The 24,598-nt window shown below is 40.4% G+C and overlaps 1 protein-coding gene and 1 pseudogene across 2 annotated transcripts in view; both read right to left on the bottom strand.

The window, feature by feature from the left end:
• Uggt1 (UDP-glucose glycoprotein glucosyltransferase 1) overlaps window positions 1–24,598 on the bottom strand; it is a 133,311-nt gene that overhangs the window by 34,190 nt on the left and 74,523 nt on the right. Inside the window, exons 18-28 of one of the 2 annotated variants that reach the window (XM_042266367.2) lie at window positions 23,472–23,636; window positions 20,603–20,723; window positions 13,811–13,909; window positions 13,021–13,044; window positions 12,449–12,543; window positions 9,549–9,755; window positions 8,725–8,856; window positions 8,058–8,188; window positions 4,838–4,933; window positions 1,500–1,602; window positions 269–348 (exon numbers count right to left, since the gene is read on the bottom strand). In XM_042266367.2, the coding sequence (XP_042122301.1) occupies window positions 269–348; window positions 1,500–1,602; window positions 4,838–4,933; window positions 8,058–8,188; window positions 8,725–8,856; window positions 9,549–9,755; window positions 12,449–12,543; window positions 13,021–13,044; window positions 13,811–13,909; window positions 20,603–20,723; window positions 23,472–23,636 (1,253 nt within the window). The remainder of the gene's footprint in view (window positions 1–268; window positions 349–1,499; window positions 1,603–4,837; window positions 4,934–8,057; window positions 8,189–8,724; window positions 8,857–9,548; window positions 9,756–12,448; window positions 12,544–13,020; window positions 13,045–13,810; window positions 13,910–20,602; window positions 20,724–23,471; window positions 23,637–24,598) is intronic. The other variant, XM_042266369.2, reaches the window with a different exon arrangement.
• On the bottom strand, window positions 18,186–20,321 carry LOC102923952 (RNA polymerase II elongation factor ELL2-like; annotated as a pseudogene).

Genomic DNA, 24,598 nt, shown 5'->3' with positions numbered 1-24,598 from the left:
CCTATCTATGGCAGCTAATGACTACAGCTCTTTTAAAGTGAGATGCAAATGTGCAAGTAGCTTGGATTAATACCACCTAAATGCTTTCCAAGCTCACACTATGTTCTCAGAATGTCTAATTAGAACAAATATGTGACATAACTCAACAGTCAGTAGATGTCCTTTCAAACACAATATCCACCTGCCAGCCCACCTGATTATCAGCATTTAGTACTAACTTGTAGATCTGGTACCACTTAAAAGAAGTGTTCCTTAAATGGCATTTTACCTTTTTAAAGGCATGTCCGAAAGTTTAGATTGGCAATTCATAAATACTCTTAGATTCATGTTTATCAGCTGAGTCAAAACCTAAAGAAGCAAACCAGATGACAAAATATTTAGATTTTCTCTTCAGAAACGTATTATTTCACAGGTAGTTAGGAAACAAAACATTTTTAACATTTCAAGGAGATATAAAGAGAACGCCTGTCACTACATCTACACTGGAGAAGTTTTGAAAAGCAGAGCTCCAATGCCGAGTCTACCATAAATACATACTCAAGGCACAGTTCCAAAAAGAAGCCGGGAAGGGTGATGAGAGGGCCAAGCAAGGAAAGGTGCTTGCTGTCAAGCCTTATAACCCAAGTTTGATCCCAGAGACCCAAATGGTAGACAGGAAAAAATGACTTTTTGTTTGTTTGTTCTTTGAGACACGGTAGTCCTTTGAAACAGGATAGCTCTGGCTATCCTGGAACTCTCTGTAGACCAAGCTGGCCTCGAACACACAGAGATCCACCTGTCTCTGCCTCCTGAGTGCTGGGATTAAAGTCATGCACCACCACACCCAGCCAGAATTGACTCTTGCAAGATGCCTTCTGATCTCTACCCATGTACTGTGACATTTGTGCACACAGACAGGTACACAGACTGACTGACTGACTGAATGAATGAACGAATGAATGAATGGCTGTTGCAGATCACTGCTCCTCACATAAAGTTTAGCACTCAGTTGTGAGGAAACAGTAGATAAATGATGAATATTTAGCTACAAAGGAAAACACAACAGCTCTTTGGTTCAGTTCACATTAAAAAGCATGAAAAAGACATATGTATTAACATCTACAGAGAAGAGTAGGTAATCATACTATCCTAAAAAAATCCCAGATAGGGCTACTAGAGATATACTTCATTTGGCAGAGTGCCTTCACAGCAAGTGTAGGGCTCCATGTTCAGGATCTAGAACATACACACACACACACCCTTAAATGAAATGTTAGGGTGCTGTATTGGTTAACATTTTAAAACATACATCGAAGTATAGCTATATATATATATATATATATATATATATATATATATACAATCCATGAAGAAAACGAGCCTTTATTAATCCTATGAAAACGATATTGTCCAACTCCTCAACTCCTCTAGATGTCTCAGGGACAAAGGAAGTACCCAAAAAATTATAGGGCCTATGACTACTTCATTAAAGATAAGAACCACCTCCACAGCAGCCCTACCAGGAGCAAGGGCGCGAGCCTCTGTGCTTCTCTTGTGACAGGGTCAACAACAGCTACCACATCATAGTATGTGTCCCCTTCATTGGGCTTCAGTTTAATTGCACTGAAAAAAATCAAAAGAACAAAACATTAGCACTGAGGAAACAAAGTGGGGGGTTGGGGGAGATGTCAACACGGAATATCAATTCTTCAGCCCTCTTAGCATTTCAAAAACTACGCAGATCAGAAGCAACAAGCTAAAATGGTCATCCACTATGAGACTAAAGCTATAGGAGGAGCTATACCTAAGTGAGGCTTGTGATTGGCCCTTGTACGAGGCCTGTGATTGGTGGAATAGAGCACAAGCATGGCAAATCCCCGTTCTGGAGAGATAAGCGTACTCTGCCACCTTTTAGTCTGAAGCGATCTCTCCTGCTCACCACCACTAACGTTGCAGCAATATGCCCCAGTAAAAGCTCTAACAAATGAAAATGCAAAGAGAAGAAAAGCAGGGACTCCCAAAGGATTACAACTTCACCCAGTGGTCCAAAATCATGTACTACTAAGTGATCCAAGTTTTACAGGGCAAGACCTTCTGCCCCCCTGTGCTAACAGCACAACACAAAGCAGAATATATCCAGAAAACCAGGTGGCAATAGTTTAGCTGCAGCTGGTGGTTATTTCAAATGAGATGCTTTGGAAACAGCCATTACTTCAATACAAGATAGTTCTTCTGCAGCTATTCTTAAAAAAAAAAAAAATCACCCCATGGGTGCTCTCACAAGCATCCTGAACTCCAGTTCTAGGGGATCCAATGCCCTTTTCTGCTCTCCATGAACACTGTACATGGATGTACAGGTATATACATGGGCAAACCGCCCATATACAAAAAATTAAATTCATTTTTTAAAAATCACACCTATATTCTGTAATAAGGAAAGGGGGCAAGAAGACTCAAGGAAATAAGGGTCACATGAGAATGGCCCAATATAAACCAACAACACCATGGACTTGATGTAGTGGTGAGAGAAAACTCTAGAATGAAGTCAAACATGACAGAAGATCATATAGTTCCATGAGTGAATAGAGCAAACATCCAAGAACACTGTGCCCTTCCAAAGTATGTTCCCAGGAATCACTGGGGAATCTTACTAAGAGGCAGATACTGATACTGGAGGTCTGCTGTAGGGCTGAAGATCATTCAGCAGGCTCCCAGACAACACCCTGTTGCTGATGGTTTGAGGCCCACACTAAGGGCACATAGAATTAATGGCATAGTCTTTTTTTTTTTTTTCTTTTTTTGGTTTTTCAACATAGGGTCTTGCTGTGTAGCCCTGGCAATCCTAGAACTCACTCTGTAGAGCAGGCTGGCCTCGAACCTACTTCTGCCTCCTGAGTGCCAGGATTAAAGGAACATATCCCATAGCCTGGCTGCATAGTTTTGGTTTTTTTTGTTTGTTTGTTTTGTTTTGTTTATGGTGCCTGTCCTGGGTTTCACTCTACAGACCAGGCTGGCCTAGAACTCACAGAGATCCACCTGCCTTTATCTCCCAAATGCTGGGATTAAAGGCGTGTGCCACCACCGCCTGGCTGTATAGTTATTTTTATTTGCTGCAGAAATCATAACTATTTTTTGATGTAATAATTAAATGGGATTAATTTGAGTAAAGCAAGTTTCAGCATATTGAAAAATTAGAAACAGAAATCCATGTGATAAGCTGAATGGATAAAACCTTTTAATAAAATAGAAATGAGAAATTTTGATTTACATGTATCAAATACTTGGCTAACACAACAGCAGTAAGAATTTCTATTGCATCCTAACAGAATCTGTAACTAGGGCAATTTTAATTATGTCAAACTCACAGAGCTCACAGGGAAAAGGATGCTCTAGAGAGGGCTCAGGCTTCACTAAGGACCTACTGTCCTGGACATGAAAGGCAGATGGGACAGCAGATCAATCACTGTCTCCTCTGCTGCTACCTAGCTGTTTCTTACAGAGCACAGTGGAGAGGCGAAGAGGAGCATGTACACAGCACGCTGCTAGTGGCAACCCCCCGGAAGGGGCCACACCGGCCTCCGCCCCCAGTGACACAGAAATCAGAAGGAGGCTGAAGACGCAGCTCAGTGGCAGAGTGACTGTTTAGCACGCGCAGGTACTAGATTAGAGAGCAGGGTAGGGGTGGGAAGGGGAAAGATGGAGATACCAAGCAATCAATCAATGAGGAGACAAGGGCTTGGAGAGATAGCTTAGCAGTTAAGAAAGAGTGCAAACTGCTTTTGAAAAGGACCTGAATTTGGTTCCCAGCTCCTACACCAGGTATCCCAGAACCACCTACAACTCGAGCCCCAGAGGGTTATCCACAGGTACCTGCACACATGTGCACATATTCACACAGACGTTTAATTAAAAATAACAAAAGTAAAAATTTTAAATGAAGAGAAAGAGCTGGTGTTTTGAGTTTTCCAGAATAACAAACTATTCCAGTCTTAGGGGAATAACCCACACTGTAGGGTTCCAAAGACCATCTGCCTGGGCTCTTTAAAAAGGTCAATGCCATAAAAAAAAAAGGGGGGGGGCAGGCAGAGAACTCTTTTAGATTAAAAGAGATTCAAGAGATATGAATAACTTCAATGTGTGGTCTGGGACATCAGAGAAATCTGAACAGAGATTATGTATTAGCATTACTGGATGAAGGTCACATTTCTCAGGTATGTTCAAGTACTGTGGATCAAGTCTGCACATACTGAACGCTTTAGACATGTTATATAATGTCAGCAATGAATTTTCAAATGCTGAAAAAGAGATGTGAGCACAGGTAAATATATGTAATACATAGATGCACACTCTGAGTTACAGACGTGTAGGTTACAGATACGAGGTACCCAATAAGCATAAATAAATGCTATGGTTATTCTTTGCAAGTCTTGCAACTTCATCCATATTTGAAACTTCAAAACAAAAAACTGAAGAATAAAAAGACAGAGACATCTCCATATCCTAAATACATTTTTAATTATTGGAAACAATGGTTTTTTATAATAATAATAATAAACAAGAGACAAGTATTTATAGCTGTTCTATTTCATTAATTGCTATTTTCATTAAAAAGATATATTCAGAATTACTTCAAGTTTATTTAGAAGTACCACCTTTCATGAAACTGAATTTTATATATGAAGCTTCATTTTATATGTGAACATTAACATACAAAGAAAACCGCACACTAACTTCTCATTTCTCTAATGACATATAAGGTTTCTAAAACCTTATATGGAAAACAAAGAATATGAGACAAAGGAAAGCCTAAAAAGTTTAATATTCAAGCATGTGTATAAATTCAACATTAATTCTATACCTGTGTTTGTCTTCAAAGAACTGGTAGTCGATCCTTGCTTCTCCTTTGGGTTGTGCTGACAGGAGAGCATCCACCTTCATTACCAAGTCACTTGCCCTAAAAGATGGAGTTATGAAATCTTAGCATCACTTTATCTACAGATTTTCTAATTATTGCTGAACACCATCAATCCAAACACAGAATTAATGCCAACAAGGCGGTTTAAAAGAGGCATGAACTCAGTACCAAAAGGCATGATTCTGTGATTAGCTTGATCATCTCTGGAATGTTACTTTTCTCCACATATGAAGGACAGGTACTACCAACTTTACAAGGCTGCTGTAAAAACCATGTTAGCTAAACATACTGAGACCTAGCTCAGGGCCTGGTTTAAATAATGCTATTACTTTTTAGGATTACTGCAGCAAAATCTATTAACCACTAACCAGCCATTCAACATCGATGCTGGTTTCTGACTTCAATATTAGAATCAGCATTACAGTATGCAACTAAAAAAAGATCTGTGAACTGCCTGGTATTTCTGAGCTCATATATAGCACAGGGAAAAATAAAACTATAGTGATATTTTTTTATGAAAACATCTCTTGACCCCCAAGACTGAACTTTTGGTAAATCTCACAGCAAAGTTAATAATACCCCTTGAGATCCTCTAAGACAGTGTATACCCTACTATCCTACTGTGCACTCAGCCCCTTCAGTTCAACCCGCCTTTAAGAGAATGGTGTAACCTTACCAGTCTTGAACTTCTATGCAATCAGCTTTTACAACCTAAGCTAATATATACTCTTCTATGCCCTTGACCCAAAGGTAGGGGTAGGTATGTGTGTGTATGTGTAGGCGTGTCATAGTAATTGTTTGCTGAAACAGCTAACAGGTTGAAAGCAACCTTATACAACAAATATCTGACATAAATGTTGGAAACAACATGTGGATATAAGTTGAAAATATTTGCTTATAGTTTTCTACACTGGATTGATCAAGTTATCACTTCCCTTATAAAACTCTTGTTAAAGATTTCTGTAAAGAATCTCATTCTTTCCCATGACATACTTTCTGTTTTGCATAATAAATACAGAGCAAGCCTTTTGTCAGAGGAAGGCAGATAAAGGGACAAATAGAGACCACACACACACACACACACACACACACACACACACACACACACGACAGACTATAGATGGGCCAGTAACCACAAACTACAGAGAGATGGAAGATACAAGAAAAGAAGTGGAGAATTCAAGTTAGGCTCACCCTTGGTCAAATTAATCCAAGAAGTGCTTTTTTTCCATCCCTTAGTGCAACATCGATCCATTTTGGTGCCTCTGAGGTTCGTTAATATGTTAACAGACATAAAACAAAACAAAACAAAACAAAAAACTCCCTGTTTTTATCTACCCCCTCTATTTAAAAATTTTTTAGTTACATTTATTTATTTGTGTGTATGTTTGTGTGCTCTTACATGTTGTGGATGTCAGAGAACAACTCAAGGAGTTGGTTATCTCTTTCTATCACATGGATCCCAGGAATCAAACTGAGGTGGTCAGGTCTGGAGTAGGTACCTTTATTCACTGTGCCATCTTACTGGCCTGCTAACCCCTTCTAAACTGATTTATAGGAGATCTTGAATTATCTATGTCATAAGCATAGAGAAGCTAGACTGGAATACAACACCCCAGGTAAGCCATTCAAACAGTTGTGACAAACTTCAGCTATAACAAAGTTTACACATTTTCTCTTTGAACCAATCACATCATAAACTTCCCAGAATCAACTGTGAACACTTTTGGCACACAGAACAACTTCCTACACATCATAAAGCACCAAGATCAAAGAACCCACAGTCAAGCTTCAGAAAGCTCTCACTGTAACAGGGGACTACCCCAAAACACAGTGGCCCTGGAGATACTAAAACTGTGGGGCATCAGGGAAGTGTTTCACAAGCCAGACAAAAGGGCAACACTCAAAAAGCCACTGAGGCTTTTTACCTTGACCTCAGCAGTGAGTCAGATAAAAAGGACTTTTTCTCAGTCTGGGGAAGTAGCTCAGTGGTAGAAAACTTTCCTAGTATATATGAGAATCTAGGTTCCACCATCCACAGCAGCGCACGTGCGTGTGTACACACACACACACACACACACACACAAAATCTATATCACATGACCAAGGGGCTACTTTGACAAAGTAGACAACACATCACTAAAAGATGCAGTGTAACAGTACATGAAAAAAATGAAGGAAAAAAGGGTGATCTTCAATTCCTTTGTATACTCCAACTATGAATCAAAATGGCATTATTCAAAGGGTCAAAGGGCAGCCAAAGGAAAGATAGGGAACTGACATCCAGAACATAAGGAATGCCCATAATTAAATAAGAAAACCAGAGAACCCGATTTAAAATGATGAAGACTGGAATAGACACTTCCCTAAAGATACTCAATGGCCAGTGTGGATGAGAACTCAAAGATACCATCAAACTATACCGGGTACCACACCATTACCCATGAGGATGGCTACTACTTAAACAAACAAACAACAAAACAAAACAAAAAACCAGGAAGTGCTGGTGAGAATACAGAGACACTGAGATCAGCACTGCTGACAGGAATGGAAAGTGATGAGGCTACTGTGGGAAACGGCATAGCAGGTCCTTATTAAACAAATATATCCCCAAGTACACATTCCAGTGACATCTAATGCAGAAAGGACTACTATTACCAGGGGCTTTTGTTACACAGCAAATATATGACCCACTCAATTTAATTCTTGGAAGTGAAACATACTAAAAGACATTAGCTAATAAAAATACTAAGATAATTAAATCACAAGCCAGCAACATCTAACTTATCATCCCTCTGCAGGAGAACAGCTTCAGCTCCCACACAGGAAGGCGAAGGAGAAGAAGCATTTGGTGTGCATTTCCTCCCAATACAAAGCAGACAGTCTCTACACATCCAGTAGGGCCCTCTGGTTCTGCACATGTGTGAACTTTTTTTCCAGATTCAAAATGGAGAAATAATTCAGAAACATAACTGACAATTTGAGCATTATTATAGTAAAATTGGAAATAAACCCACTGACTTGATAATATATTGGACAATATATAGTCCTCACTTTGACCAATGAGGAGAAATTAATAAAAACTCTGTAACATGATCTAGCTTCTAATTAGAAAATGTTTTATCATTTATTACCTAACTAGTTACTAATTATAAAAACTTACACATCTTCTTCTATGCGAAGCTGTTGAATATGAGATTTTATTTTCTGTCCCGATGTTTTCAAGATGATATTTTCTAGGAGGTGGAAATCGTCTTGATTAAAGAGCTCATTCTCCTCCAGCGGCCCAATGATCTGTGAGGTAAAGAGTAGGGACAAGCTGCAGAGGGTGGTCACCAGTTGCTGTGAAGCTTCTGCTAGCCCTGGGTAGCTGACACTCCAAAGTGTCTTACAGCTCAGCCCTGGAGCACATCTTAAAACGAATGAAGAATAAAATAAAGCCTGAGAAAACCCAGTTCCTGTCTACCGGTTTGTTCCGCAGACAGTTAATTTTCTAAGCAAACTGACATGAAAGAGCAGGGTCATCTGCATTAGTTCTCAGCATACAGCAGGAAGGCCTACTTTACAGACTGCTACACTGACTTCTGTTCTGAGAGCCCCACACTCACTACCTCCCTCATGGTCAAGACACAAATAAACCCCAGGGGCCCCCAGGGTCTGCATCAGAAGCACACTTTCTTGGAAAGACAGGACAGAGCTTTCTGCTCTGGCACTCAGAAGCCTGTCGGCCAACAGGAGGGCAGCTCTAGTGCAGACCACAGACATCTCAATGGAGAGAGACAGCTTAAAAACCTACTGGAGGCAAGCTTCGCAGCCCAGAAAGTTCTCACCCTTCCGTTGCTGATCACCACTCTCTGTCCCTTCTTCAGCTTCAGAACATCCCTGCAGTACAGGGCATGAGACAAAATGAAATCCATCTTGGAAGACTCAAAGGCCTCTTTAAAAAGACTGACATCCATGCCCTAGGAAGTAATCGTTTTTAAGGAAAGTCACAATTATTAAGCAAACATCACAAATGAATAATAACAATGAGTAAACTATAAAGTGCTTTTGTGAAAAGCAATAACCAAATTTCATAATTAACATTATAACATCTTAATTCTCCATTTTCTCTTCTTTCTTCCCTCTTCATAAACTGCTCATTCCCTTTTCCTATTTTCTACTGATTTGTTTACCTGGCAATCTATTCTCAATAACTTTATTTTCCATTTTTAAATCTTGGTAACTTCAGGTGACAGCCATTTCCTATAACTGAAACTCAATATACACATGACTTTATAAGAAATTTTATAACTACAAAACACTTTCAAAAAATAAGTAACACTAGACAAATGAATAAATGTAGGCTTTTATCAGAAAAAAAGAATGGCTGACTCTCTAACTCATAAACATCTTAGATTTGTTTTGCTTAATATTGTCTTTTAAAGATCATGTAAACAAAGTGGCACAAACTGGTATCCTACACATTTTAAAACTAAAGCAAGTTTAAAAGTAAAGAGTAACATGACAGAATTATTTCTTAAGATTCTAATACAACAACAACAACAAATATCCTGAGACTTACAAGCAATCACAAACCCAATTCTGACTAGTATACATCAGCCCAGGGGAGAAACATGAATGACAGGCTAGCCTCGGAACCTTCGAGCCTTACCCCAACAGAGAATTCCCCAATGTCTACTCCTGTGGCCAGGGCCTCTGCCGTCTCCTCTTTGGCCATTTTGGTGATGAAGTTCTTAGCAGAGTTGGAGGTCTGTGTTTGGAGAGCTGCCCAGATTGCTCTGAAGATTGGAGTGTTCGAGTAACTTATCTCTTGGCTGGGATTATTGATCATACTTATCCTAACATTGTTACTGGTTTTCTATTTGCAAAAAGGGAGATAAGAATTATAAGGTATATGTTAAGAACTTCGAAAAGGCAACACTGATCAGGCATGGTGGTACATGCATGTCTTTACTCTTCACACTCAAGAGGCAGAGGCAGGCAGATAGATGTCTGAAAACCAGTCTGGGCTACACAGCCAGAGCAAAGTCACATGGTGAGACCCTGCCTCCAAGCGGGGATGGTGGTGCAGGGCACACAACATTAACATTAGTCACGCTCCATAATAGCAATATCTCTTCTAAACATCCTCAGTAGTTATCTGCAGTCAAAATAAAGTTCAGATGATATGTACGGTTAAGTCTGCCAAATGCAGTACGAACTGGCCCTAGACTTCCTTTCCAACTTCATTTCTATACACACAGTAGACATCAAGAGTGCTATGTTTCCTCAGTACATTTTATACTCTAACTGCATTCCATCTTTTCTAAAACTCAAACCTTTTTTCAGGTCCCTGCTCACCCATCTTCATTCACATGGCCTTCAGATGCCGGCAGCAATGGAACTCCCCATGGGTAAAAGACAAACTATCTAACAAAACCAAAGCATGAGGCCACATGGAAGAAGATGGAGGACCATAAAACCAAACAGGACTTACATCAAGAATATAAGCTAGCCAGTGACGTGCCTTAGCCAGTAAAGGTGTTTGTTGTCAATTAAATCTTGAGTTCAATCCCTATGACCCTTAGGGGGGAAGGAAAGTACTTTCTGCTGTGGATGACTGATTGATAAATAAAATGCTGATTGGCCAGTAGCCAGTCAGGAAGTGTAGGCGGGACAAAGAGAGAGGAGAAGGCTGGGAAGTGGAAGGCTGAAGCAGAGACGCTGCCAGCCACCACGATGAGGAGCAGGATGTAATGTACTGGTAAGACATGAGCCACGTGGCAAGGTATAGATTAACAGTAATGGTTAATTTAAGACAGAAGAATTAGATAACAATAAGCCTGCCACGGCCATACAATTTATAAGTAATATAAGCGTCTGAGTGATTATTTTATAAGTGGGCTGTGGGACTGCGGGGACTTGGCAGGACCTGGAAACTCTCCAGCTACAACTTTCCCATAAGCTGTCCTCTAACCTCCACGAATCTACCATGCCATGTATGTATGTATGTGTCTCCTCCCATAAATAAATTAAAATGTAGCAAAAAAAAAAAGGGGGGGGGATCAGGAGCTGGAGAGATGGCTCAGCTGGCTCAGCTGTTAAGACAACTTGCTGCTCTTTTAGAGAACCCTCGTTTGATTCCCAATATGCACATGACAGCTCACAGCTATCCATGACTCCAGGTCCAGGGGCTCCGACATTCTCTTTGGCCTTCTTGGGCTTCAGACATGCATGTGCTGTGTGTGTGTGTGTGTGTGTGTGTGTGTGTGTGTGTGTGTGTGTGTGTGTATATGCCTATATGTACGTACGTGTACACACACACATACACACACATGCACATGCACACACACACACACTAGAAAAGAAATCATTTCTTGAAAAAGTCACTGAAATTTAAGAAGTCAGCTCACAAAATGTTGAGTAAAGGAAGCAGGTACAAGTCTACATTCCAAGACTTCATGATGCAAGAAGAGGGAGGGAAACAGTGGCTCAGGGGCCTCCAGTGACATCATTATTTTTTGATCTGGGTGGTGGACACAAGGACATACTTGCTTGTGACACCAAGTATATGAATGTGTACTTCACCTCAACAAAAATATGTATTTAAGAGCTAGAACTCTCTTTCCTGGTGTCCCTATCTGGGACCATGTGAGGATTTTCTCCATTCCCTTAGGGAGCCTTATGTGTACATCATTATGAACTGTCCTGACTCAACCATCAACTGACCACAGTATCCCATCCAGTTTCTTAAACAGTGAAGATCCTTGGCCCCACAGTGAAATTAAAATTTCTGGATATTTACTTATTTCAGTCAGTCTTCTTGGGGCTCAGGTCAGAAAAGGACACAAAGAGAAATGTGACTTCTAGATGAAGCTGCAAAGTGAAACAGCCAGGAAGAAGGATTTGTTGTTGTTGTTTGGGTGTTTGTTTGTTTGTTTGTTTTTCGAGACAGGGTTTCCCTGTATAGCTTTGCACCTTTCCTGGAACTCACTCTATAGCCCAGGCTGGCCTCACAGAGATCCGCCTGGCTCTGCCTCCAGAGTGCTGGGATTAAAGGTGTGCGCCCCCATCACCTGGCAGGAAGAATCCATTTCTTCTCAACCACTCGGCACTGCAATGTCTCAACTCTTATCGTACACATACAAGTTGACAGAGCAGCGATGTCACTCCTCTGGGAGCCTGCATCTACTTATGTGGAACACACACCACCTGCTGGCCTGGGAGCTCTCTTGATGTTGCAGTACATGGCAAGATCACTGCAGTAAGGACATGCACAGTCATGCAAGAAAATTCTACACTGAGAATCTCATTATGGTTTCTCTTAGAGAATCTACTCCCTCAAGTGAAGCTAGGCCTTGCAGTCTTTAAACTCTTTTCTTAGGAGCTGACAACTTTGAAGACACTATGCTCATTTCCCTCAGCACACCAAGAAACATTAGAAATGCCAGAATAACCACACTAGCACAGAGGTGATCACAAAGCCGATTGGAGCCTCAGAAACAAATCAACAAAAACCAAACCAAAACACTCCATAACCCCCCACCCCAGAATGAAATCTGAGAAACTTGCCTGATGTTTAATGGCATCATATAACAGCTGCCGTCCAGAAGGGCTATCAAAATCCCCAACAATCCAAAAAGTCACTGGCCTAATAAAGGAATCATCTGCAGAAAAATAAAAACAACAAACTGACTAGAAGAAAAAAAATGATATTCTTTGTTTCAACATTAAAATTAGACCAAATAATTTCTGAAAAACATGCAAAATGAAAATAAGAAAATGACTGGTTTGATAAAACTACAAAGCAGAAGGGAGTGGAGTTTCTCTACTAACAAAAGCAGAGTACTCTTCCAAGCAGCTCAATTAGAAACTAGGAACATGCATTGATTAACTGTCCTGTGGTCTAGGGATCTGTTAGCATAGACAATGAAACATGTGGGCAGCGCAAGGTAGTATTTACTCATGTTAATTCACAACTTTCTGAAAGGACTGAAAACATTATATAGTGTACCTACACTCTACTGTTACCCACAGGTTTCAGAAACATCACAATGAAATGTCAATAAATTCTGAATAACAATGGTCCTGAAACTATAAATTAATCATGAAAATGAAGGGAACATTCTGGAGTTTTGCATTACCATAGATTTCCTTGGAGGACATTCCTGGACAGAGGCAAAGAAGAAAAGAGTAGAAGAAAAGAGAACGTCATTTGTGTAATGAAATGCTCATCAGGAGACTCAGCAGATTACATGGGCTAACAAGGCTGTACTGCTTCCTGCTCTAGCTCCCACCATGCTCAAGCTCTGTCCTAGGACCCCTTAGAGATTAACTCTCTGAGAAACCCAGTGGACTAATGGTGTGAACGTAACAGACCCAGGAATCCAGAGGGAAGATCACAGCAGGGTAAACGGAGCTGTCCTAATTGGTGCTTTCTGGAGCAGCAAGTAGTATTAGAACGACTCTGGAAGGGTGATTGTGTCAACTCCGTCAGAGGGAAAGGACCTGTCTGCCACTGAGAACTGTCACTTTAGACAAGTGTAGCCTAAGTAACTCTGAATAAAATTACTTTAAAGAATTACACAAGGCTTTCTAGAATCCAGTTTATCCTATAAGTGCTACAATAAAATTAACTGTATGATGTTATCGAAGAATCAAACAAAATCATTTTCATATGTTTTCCATTTTGAACCATGAAGGGCTTTTCCTATCAATTTTAATGATAAGCATAAAATTTATAAAGAACATGTTTGAATTTTTAAATACATACATACATAGAATTACATTTTAAGTATGTATTTTCTACATTTACATTATAAGAGAAATTAATAAAAGGAATTATGGGATCTTTTCCCAAAAAGATGGAATTACATTTTCAGATACTAAGTAAAGAATAAATATGTTGGATCCCAGACTAGTCAGATGGGTTACCTTTTTTTGTCAGATAGTTCATACTGTTGGCTATAGCAGCAGTCTTGCCCCTGGAGTCCAAGGAAGAAAATCTGGCAAAATCATCCACAAAAAAGTTATCTGGGGAAAAAATAAAGAATTTAAACAGATGCATAATTATAAACCTCAATGCAATTTACCATTTATATTCAATTGATAATTGGCTTTGAGCATAACAGAAGATGCATAAAATGCATGAATAAAGTATATTAAGTGCTGCTTACTAGGAGGAAGCGGGTTGCTCTTGGAAGGGATACTGACTGGTTCCTGTCTGTTTGCTTCCCAGCCACCATAAGTAAGCACAGCTGTCCCACTGCATGCTCCTGGCTCTAAAACAGAGCCAACTGGTCATGGGATCAAATCTCTGAACCCCCAACGCCAAACAAAACACTCCTCTTTTAAAGGTGATACTCTCAAGCAGTTTGTCACAGCAATACAAATCTGACAATGGTTTCTTAAAAAGGTCCCAAGACAGCAAAGGCCAGAGAAGCAGGCAGGATGACAGTGCCTCTTCACTGTCCCCTGTCCTGGGCTGAGTGACAGCCAGGAGACCTGCCACTGTAGCTCAGAAAGAAATACAATCTAACACATGGCACTGTTGCCATGATCCTTCAGCACTGTTACTCCAAAGACAACCTTTCACATTTTAAATTTATTTATTTTGGATTTTCTTTTCCTTTGGTTTTTCGAGACAGGGTTTCTCTGTGTAGTTTTGGTGCCTGTTCTGGATCTCGCTCTGTAGACCAGGCTGGCCTCGAACTCACAGAGATCCACCTGGCTCTGCCCCCCAAGTGCTGGGATCAAAGGCATGCAACACCACCACCCTGCTTCTTTTCCTTTTCTTAACTCTCAATCCTCTTGTCCTTTACCTAAGTGCCAGAATTACAGTATGTTCCACCACACTCATCCAGCTTAATACTCCAGCGTAATTAAAAATAATGAAGTCCTGTGTGGTGGTGCATGCCTTTAATCCAGGCACTTGGAAGGCAGAGGCAGACACAACTCTGTGAGTTCAAGGCCAACTTGGTCTACAGGTGGCAATTTCCAGGCCAGCTAGGACTATAAATGTGACCCTGTCTTAAGCACACACAGATACAGATACACACACACACACACACACACACACACACACACACACACACACACACACAGAGAGAGACAGAGAGACAGATAAACACAGACACAGAGAACAAAGACTTGGGACAAAACATTGAGACTGCTTGCCTCACACTACACTGACTTTTGAAGGTAACGCCTGGCCTGTGGAAGAACTACTCAGTTCATGGTCTGAGCAGGTTCTTCACACCCAAATTTATGAGGCACTAGGGAACTGAACTTAGTAGTGCTTCGGGCATGCTAAAAAGCACTCTTATCGACTGAGCTATACCCGAACCCTTTAGATGTACATTTTACTTCTGTTTACCTTTTCTTTCCTCCCTCCCCTGCCCAGTACTAGGAACTCAACTCCAGGCCTTGCATATTCTAGGCAAGCAACTAACAGCTAAGGCAATCCACAAATTTTTTAAATTTTTATTTCTGAAACAGAGTCTCACTAAATTGCTTATGCTAGCCTTGAACTCATTATGTAGTTCAAGCAGGTCTCGAACTTATAATCTTTCTGCCTCAGCCTCCCAATTAGCTATGATTACAGTCTGCATATTTTCATTATACTGATCTACAATAATAAAGACTTCATTTCATATGCCTTTCCTTCCCTATGGAAGGATCATAGCAGGCAAGTCATAAGAAATCTACCTTATTTCCAAGTGTCTGGTGAAATGCCATTCAGAGTCTGGAACAGACAGCTCATGGGTTCACCACAACTCTTAAAAGCTAGAGTTCTGGAGAATACCCAAATGTCCATCAACTGATAGTAAGAAACAGAATATTTAAGTAACTAAAAGAAATGAAATACTGATATGCTACAAGATGGATGAACTGTAGGAAAAGGCCAAAACATAAATGAGAAGCCACGCACAAAGGCTTCCCAGTTATATGGAATGTCCTGAATAGGGAAATCCATAAATCAGAAAGCAGATAAGTAGACAGAAAGAAATGGGGGGTAGAACAATGACACAGGGAAACAGGTTTATAGGGGTGATGATGTGTCTTAGTATTAGACAATAGTAACAACAGCAAAACTTTTGAGAATGAATAAAAAACATCAAATCATGCATCTTTACAATTTTAGTTTGGTGGGGCTAGAGAGATTGTTAAGAACAGTGACTATTCTCCTGAAGGATCTGGGTTTGATTCCCAGCATCCACATGATGGCTCACAATCATCTGTAACTCCAGTTCCTGGGGATCTTCTGGCCTCTGCAGGCACTGGCTTGCACGTGGTGCACACACATACATGAAGGCAAACACCTCTACACATAAAATTGGGGCTGGAGTTGTAGCTAAGTGGTAAAGCACTATCCTTTCTAGCATGCATACGACTCTAGAATGATTAAAGAGAGAATAAAACACAGGTTGTGTTTCATGGCACATGCATTATAGCTCAACACCCCCACCCCCTTTTTAATACAGCGAGTTCCAGGGTGGTCTCAGATATACTATATATTGTCCCCTCTGGCCTCAAATTTGTAATCCCCTCCTCAGCTTCCCAAGTGCTAGCACTACAAGCATGTTCTACCCTGCCCAGAAGAAATTACTACTTTTTTTTTTGTTTTTCCAAGACTACTTTTAAAAAAGGTGTCCCTAGGTTGCAGAGTAAGTCTAGTTGACATACTCATTGGATTCTTACTCAGTATTGACTCTACAATGAGAATGAGGAATAAAGAACTAGCTAATGCTCTATGGCTATAAGGTGGCCAATACAGGTCCATTCTTATCATCTAATGGCATCATGTATTTGGCATTTAAATGGCACAAGATATTTTTTATGGTTCATAGGTTTTACCTAGGAAAAAATTAATCCCTATTTATTTCCTATTTGTTAGGATTCTGGAGACAAACATCTTTATTAAAGAAAGATAGCACCAAAATTCTGGCAAACATTTCTGCAGATTTGTAAACACAATGCTTCTCTTTTTAACCAGAAGCATTTTGACAAGACAATACCGTAAGACTAAACAAACTGAATCAATATTAGTTCAAAAATCCTTTTATTTTTGATCACATAACTTATGTTCCTACATGATCAAACAAATGATAGCTTAAATCAATGTCGACAGATAAACTCCATGAAATGAAAGTTTGTGCTGTTTCATGAATCATAGTATGTTGTGGTTAAATATATCTATACTCTTTTGTATATTCCTGATATTCAGGATGAAAAAAATCTTTAAATATACATTTCATATATGTAATGGCTTCTCTGCATCTCTCTTCAAAAATACCTTATAGTAGTATATAAATAGGTTGCCTACATATTTAATTTTATAATTTTGCCCAAAAACTATAGATGTTTCATTTTTAATAGCGTATCAATTTTTGTCCAACATTAATAAAGTTGACAAACTGTTGAAATGGAAATGCTTTTATCTTCTATATAGAAGCAGCAATTGGACAGAAAAAGACAGGAACAACCTAGGGGAACTCATCAGCTGTTTAACCTGAGACTGGGAGCAGCAGCTTCATACCTTCATGCAGCTCTCATCCACAGCAGCTCTGCAAACATACAAGCTGAACACACACACAATCCGACAGTGGTATGCCACCATGTGCTTCCCGTGGCTGTTGTCACTGGAAAGCAGTGTTCTACTGATTTACCACACTCTGTACATGACTTGTTAATACCTTAAGGTAGCCACTGCAAGAGGAGTTGAATCTGCAGGGCACATTTAACAGTGTAGAGCAAGTTAGCCCATATGCATGAATGTGCATAGAAATCCACACACTCACACACTTCTATTTTTCAACTCGCCACAACAGTGTTTTGATTTGTTTCTTTTTTGTATTTTGTGCAAGTGTCTAAATATTTTACAACTTAAGGCAAAGAGATTGCATTAAAAAGCATCAGAAAATGGGTTTTTGTTTATCCAAAAGCATTTTACTTTGCACATTAATGTCTTGTTTCAAACATGCCCAACTCTTAAGTGTGAATACCACATACCTGATATCTAAAAACTCATCTCTAATCACAAACACAAGTTTTCAATGAAAAGTTGATTTGAAGTAGATATTAGACTTCCCCAATATCTTAAAACAACAACAACAATTACTTCTATTAACAAACAAGTCTTGGGGTTGGGGCAAGTTCAGCTTCAAAATGCAAGGAAGCAAAGTAAAATGGAGGGGAAATGTAAGCCAAGTTCACTAACACTGAAACTTTCAACAGGCTAAGTTTCCTCTTTTAGAATCTTAAATAAATAAGCTCTAGTTACTTCACATATTCTGGTCCAAGCAGAGTTCTAGTGCCAGGACTGTGCTTGCTGTTAGCTGAATTCCCTGAGTAGTCTTTTCATGTGAGCCAGCTTGTCAAGAAGATACTCAAATCTGTGTAATTCTTCATGGTAACTGGGACTGCCTGATCTTCCGAAACTCTTGTGAGACCTTTTCAGGAACATTTTGGTACTCTTTTGAGCTCAGAGAAAGGCCTTTTCATTGTGCATCCATTTTGATAAATCTCCTAGCTAAAGTCTCCATCCTGACACACTCACCATACTCAGATTGAAATCACCCTTGTAATTCCAGCGTTCCTCATAGGATACAACAGCAATGTATTTCCTGAGTAATCTGGGAGTTCAACTGTGGAAGAGGCTCCATGCAAGCAATGCAACCTTCTTCAACTCGTCCACTGGGATTAGGAGTGGAGTTACTCAGCGTGGCAGGTTCTTCTCTTTGATGGTCTTCCTCCAATATCATGTTTTGTTTTTTTTTTATTTGGTCCTTTTCATTATGGGTTTTAGACTTCGTTTTAGACATTTTGTGAAACACTAGATGGTTTTCTTCCATAGGCTTTGGATACTTTAACAGATCTGGAAGTTTCCACACAAGTCCTAAAGGTTTGTTTTTCTTGCTGGTCTTCGAAGATGCTACCATTTTGACTAAACTGTCAACTAGAAGTTCTTGAGTCCACTGGCCTTCTGGGAGCGCTTGGGGAATAGGAGTTGGAATTTCCAGTCTACGGAGGATTTGAGACAGGCAGGTGGGTTAGGGGCATGGGGGTGGCAGCAGCTGCAGTGGGCAGTGGAAGGTTTGCAAAGATTTTTCACCAGTGAGATTCAAATGGTCACTTAATGCTTGATATCGGTGGGGCTCTTGCTAGTCAGGTAAGATATTCAAGCTTTCTTGTTCATTAAAGGATCAACGAAATCTGAATTCTGTAGATTGTTTCTGAGAAGATGAAGCATCTCTGCTGGAACACATGGGAGATTCTGAATGGCTTGTGCCAGCGCTCTGAGATGGACTTAGTTTTCTAGAGCATTAACTCCAATGACCACCTGTCTGTCTGTCTGTATCCTGGCCAGTCTGTGTGATGTTCCTTAAACAAATAATACTTTAAGGCATAGGAGAGTTCCTTAGGGTGCAGAGGAGACACCTGTTGCAGAATTGCTCCCAAGGAGTTGTCGTTTTGACACCATCTTTCTGTAGTTGAGCAAGCAGTTTTTCTTGCAAGCTTTTAGCTCCAGTAAGTGAATGACCCTGTCCTTACATGGCACTGAGAAACACTGCTGCCACCAAGTATGTGACTTTGGGACTGTATTTGTGGGATTTAAGGGAGTTGACATTTTCCTCTTGTGCACCCCTCTGAGATGGCTTGAGGAACTTTCCAAATTTGCACAATTTCCCTACATAGAGTCCACAGGGTTTGATAAGATAACGGGATTCCTCCCCTGGGTCCTTCTTCCTCATGTCATTGAATAGGACTCATTTCTTGTACATGTAATTTATCCGATATAAGTGTGAGGCAGTTGAGCTGGGTGGCTTCAGAGCTGGAGAGTGTTCCATCAAAGCTCGCTCAGGGCTATTAGCCCACATTTCACAGAGATAGGGACTTTACTGAGGGACTGTGTTTAGGAATTTCTGACAAGCTAAAGAGACAGAAACACCCTTGGAGGCCTCAGAACTGAACTGAAGGTCAAAAAGGAATTCCTGTGGCTCTGCAGTCTCCAGTGCCCAGATCACGGTCTCTGTAAGCTTCTCAAGCTGCACCGTCCTGCCCCAGCCACCCTAGCCCATAATACTGCAGCTCCTGCCAAAGCCCCGCACCCTACCTTAAACTCCCAGGAGTGCCACTCAGGCCCTAGCTCCTACAGTCACCTCCACAACTTCAGCCTTCCTGCTGCAGATGTAATGTCACATACCGTACCCAGCTAGACCTCCCCCTCTTTTTTAAAAAATATTTATTTATTTTTATTTTGTGTATGAGTGTTTTGGCTGCATGTACGTCTGTTTATGTCTGATACCTTTGGAGGCCAGAAGAGGGAGCTGGATCCCATACCCCAGTCCTCTGCAAAAGCAGCAAGATTTTTAACCACTGAACAATCTCTCCAGTCCCAGAACTTACCTTTTTTAGAGGGAAATTCCTGTGAGTTCAGAAGCATATATCACAATTTTGGGTTATCATCTTAATATTATAATCTAATAAATATAAGAATGTGAAGCACAGCCAGGTGGTGGTGACACACGCCTTTAATCCCAGTACTTGGGAGGCAGAGGCAGGCAGATCCCTGTGAGTTCAAGGCCAGCCTGGTCTACAGAGCGAGATCCAAGACAGGTACCAAAGCCACACAGAGAAACCCTGTCTCAAAAAAAACAAAAAACACCAAAAAGAATGTAAGGCACAAATCCAAACGCTAAGAGTCATTACTGAAATGCTCCTTACTGCTTGCCGTTAGGTCCAGATATTCTCGCTTAGCGGTCAAAATCCTAGAATTGATCCGTGGAACAACATTTGGCTGATTCATGAGATACTCTACCACATCTTGATCATGTGGCAGTTCACCCTGTATGAAAAAAGAAACAGAAGGGGCAGGAGTGTTATAGGAATATCAGCAATAATAATTCACTAGAAACAAAGTTGGTAGCTTTGTAACAGCCTGTTTTACGGTAAGAGCTCTAAGAGCCCAGTAATAGTGTAGACATATACACAGGGTATCTCCAATTCTATCACCACACAGGGGCGCTAGTAACATCCACTGAAAGACAAGAGGCTCAGGAACAAGAAAGCAAGGTCAGCTTTCCCATGGTGGGAGGTACATAACCCCTCCGTGAAGTCACTTCTCTCTGTTCACCTTTACATGGGTTCTAGGGAATCAAACTCAGGTTGCTAGACTGGCCCAGCAAGCTCCTGACCCACTGAGCCATTTTGTCAGCCCTTGAACTCATTTTTATGTGAGGCATGAAGTAAGGGCCAAATTTTGCTCTGTGGTTAAGTTGATACAGAGTTTTTTTCCAGTATCATTTGTTAAAAAAGCCAGAAATAAATTTTTATTTATTTTTGGCTTTTCAAAACAGAGTTTCTCTGTGTAGGCAGAGCTGTCCTAGAACTTGCTCTATAGACCAGGACGTTTTCTAATGCAGGGATCTGCCTGCCTTTTCAGACCTCCCCAGTACTGGGAATAAAGGTGTGTGCCACCACACCTGGCCAGAAATAAATTTTTATCTATTTTTGGGGGGACAGGGGGTAAGACAGGATTTCTCTGTATAACAGTTCTGGCTGTCTTGGAACTCGTTTTGTAGACCAGGCTGCTCTCACACTCAGGGATCTACCTGTCTTTTGAGGCCTTCCAAGTGCTGGGATTAAAGGTACACACCACCATTGCCCAGCCAGAAATAAATTTTTTAAATAAGTAGATTTGTTCTAAATGTCAATGCAGTCATACAAAAGTCTTCAGAGACTGGGTATACTGGTACACACTGTTAATCACAACACTCAGGGTTAGATGGATCTCTTGAGTTCACGGCCAGCCTGGGCTATCTAGCAAGTTCTAGGCCAGCCAGCGCTACATAGTGAGCTTGTCTCAAAAACAAATTATCAGGGCAGGTGAGATGGCTCAGTGGGTAAAGAGCTTGCTGGGCCAACATGGCAGCCCGAGTTTGATTCCCCAGAACCCATGTAAAGGTGGAAAGATCTAAACTCCACAGCTGTCCTTTGACTTCCACACATGTGTTATGGCATGTACATCCCCTAAACAATAATAAATGTAAAAAGATTATATTAACTCAAAATAGGTCAAAGGTATACCCTAAACATTTGCAAGCATAAAGAAAGGTCTTAGAAGAAAACACCAGAGAAAAATCTTCATAATAGCTGAGCAATGATTTAGCAGTGCTTTCTTGGATAAAACAATGAGAGTACAAAATCAAAAGGAAAGAATAAACTAAAATTCATCAGAACAGAAACTTTTGTGCATCAAAGGACATTATCCATAGAGTAGAGGGCGGGAGGCGTAGATTCGATGGTCAAGTGCTTGCCTAGCATGCAAAAAGCTCTGGCGTCAATCCCTAGCACTGCATGATTTGCTGCAGGATTATTTAAGATAGCCAAGGGACAGAAACCCTCTAATCAGCCCCTGAGAGGTAAGTGGATAAAAAGTGAAAACACACACACACACACACACACACACACACACACACACACACACACACACACGGTATATGAAATGGTAATAATAAATAAAAAAATGTAAAAGCCAGGTAGTAAAGTTCTACAGGATAGTGGCAAGGGTTGTATAAAAAGGTGACTGAAAAATGCCAGATCACTGAACACTGAAAGTGGTAAGATTTCATGTTTTATAGATAAATAAAGTAAAAAAATCTCTTTCACAAGTCAGGTGTCTTAGCTACTTTTCCATTTCCATGTCAAAACACCAGGACCAAGGCAACTTATAAAAGAAAATACTTAATTTAGGGCTCACAGTTCCAGGAGGTGAGAGTCCATGATCATCATGGCTAGCACGGCAGCAGGCAAAAGGCCCAGCACTGGAGCAGGAGCCTAGAGCTACTAGTAATTGGTTTGCAGATTCTCAGAAAGTCTTATTCAAAGGAAAATGCCCTTAAACACTGAAATATAAACTCTTGTTGGTTTTAGGATTAAAATTATAGGAATTTCCAAGAGATATTTGTTCTGTTTATAAGGAATTCTGACTTTAGAAAGATGTTTATTTCTATATAAATATACTTAATAGTTATGGAGCAGTAATTTACATGATGTAAAACTCAACTTTTCATTGGTTTTTATTTCGTTCATCTATTTACTTGCAGTGCTGAGAGTGGAACTCAGGGCCTCATGCACACTAGCGAAGTTAAACCTACCACTGATCTACACCCCAAGCTCTCAACTTCACTTCTTGAAATGTGTAAGTCCATGATCCTGGGTACACACACAGCTGTACAGCCATCACCTACAAGGGAGATGTTCATTCTTGTGCTGTTGTTGTTACAGCTGTTGCTTGTTTTATAATGACTTTCTTAAGTAGATTCTTTGTTGTGTGTGAACTCTGCAGTATCTAGTGGCCTTCTACATGTAGAAAATAGCACAAATTTTTTTGTTTATTTTGTTTTTTAAGACATGATCTCACTCAGTAGCCCTGGCTGGCCTGGGACTCACAGAGATCCACCTCCTCCTCCTAAGAACTAAGATTAAAGTCATGTGTCATGATGCCCTGCATAAGACAGAATTTTAAAGCCTACTAAGAAGCTACAAAGTATAATTCATTTGCTTTCAGAGTTGGCCTGAAAATACCACTCACCAAATACACCGCCCTCTGGAAGAAGGTAGTGGTCTCCAAGATCTTGTGCATTGTAATGGTTTCCAGCTCATCAGGATCTAGCTGTTCCTTTTCAAAGGGCATGCCATTGAACAAGACAACAGGCAGGGGACCAACACCAGTCTGCTCATAGTAGCCTCTCGCTTCCTAGAAAACAAAGGACAAAAAGAAAGCACATGTTCCTCCTCATGACACACACAGAACAAAATATAGTTTCTTACATGCCTGTTTAAATTTTTTAAAAAGTTAACAGAGCTAGCGAGATGACTGAGTGCGTAAAGACACTTGCTGTGTAAGCCCAGTGACCTGAATTTGATCTCCAGAACCCATGCAACAGGCAATACAAAGTTGTCATCCAACCTCCACAAGCATGCACACAACGAAAACAAACAAAAATGAATTGTTAAAAAGAACAAAGAAGGGCTGGAGAGCTGACTCAGTCCTTATGAGCATGTGCTGCTCTCGCAGAGCACCTGAGTTCTGTCCTCAGCATCCACATGATGGTTCACTACCTGTAACTGCAGTTCCTGAGTCAGACGCCCTCTATTGGCCTCAGTGGTCTCCAGCACACAAATATTCATACCCATGTATTCACAAATATACACACAAATAAATAAACCTTTTTTTAAAAAAATAACAGAATATAGCAAAAGAAATGACTAAAGCTATTTCTTTCTTTTTTAAGTAGTATGGAAACCCGCCACTTTGTAAGTTAATTTTTAAGAAAGTGGTATCATAATTAATATCTTACTTGGAAAATGTGAAATTAAATTACTGAACTTTAAGAAACAAAACCTTTACAGACTAGGGACTGTGTAAATGTTTGTCTATGTGTGTGGACAGTCCTCCAGGCTTCTAAAACTGCATCATGTATACCATGCTCATCACTGTACAACAAAACTTTCTGCAGTTGTTGGGAGCAGATTCTCCACTCCCCAGTACACATTCACATTCGGCCAAGCAGACATGTCTTTACATTTGGACATTCAGGGGCTGCGGAGTCCTAACTGCTGCAGGAAGGAAGGAAGAGAAGGAAGATTTCAGAACCCAGCTGCACAGCTGCTCCTGCTTTCTTCAGAGAAGAACTCTGAAGACCTCAGCGTCCAGCT

This window comes from Peromyscus maniculatus, chromosome 21 (assembly GCF_049852395.1).
Source record: "Peromyscus maniculatus bairdii isolate BWxNUB_F1_BW_parent chromosome 21, HU_Pman_BW_mat_3.1, whole genome shotgun sequence".
NCBI lineage: Eukaryota > Metazoa > Chordata > Mammalia > Rodentia > Cricetidae > Peromyscus > Peromyscus maniculatus.
Note: the sequence above shows the minus strand (reverse complement) of the source record. Positions and strands in the feature narration are given on the sequence as shown.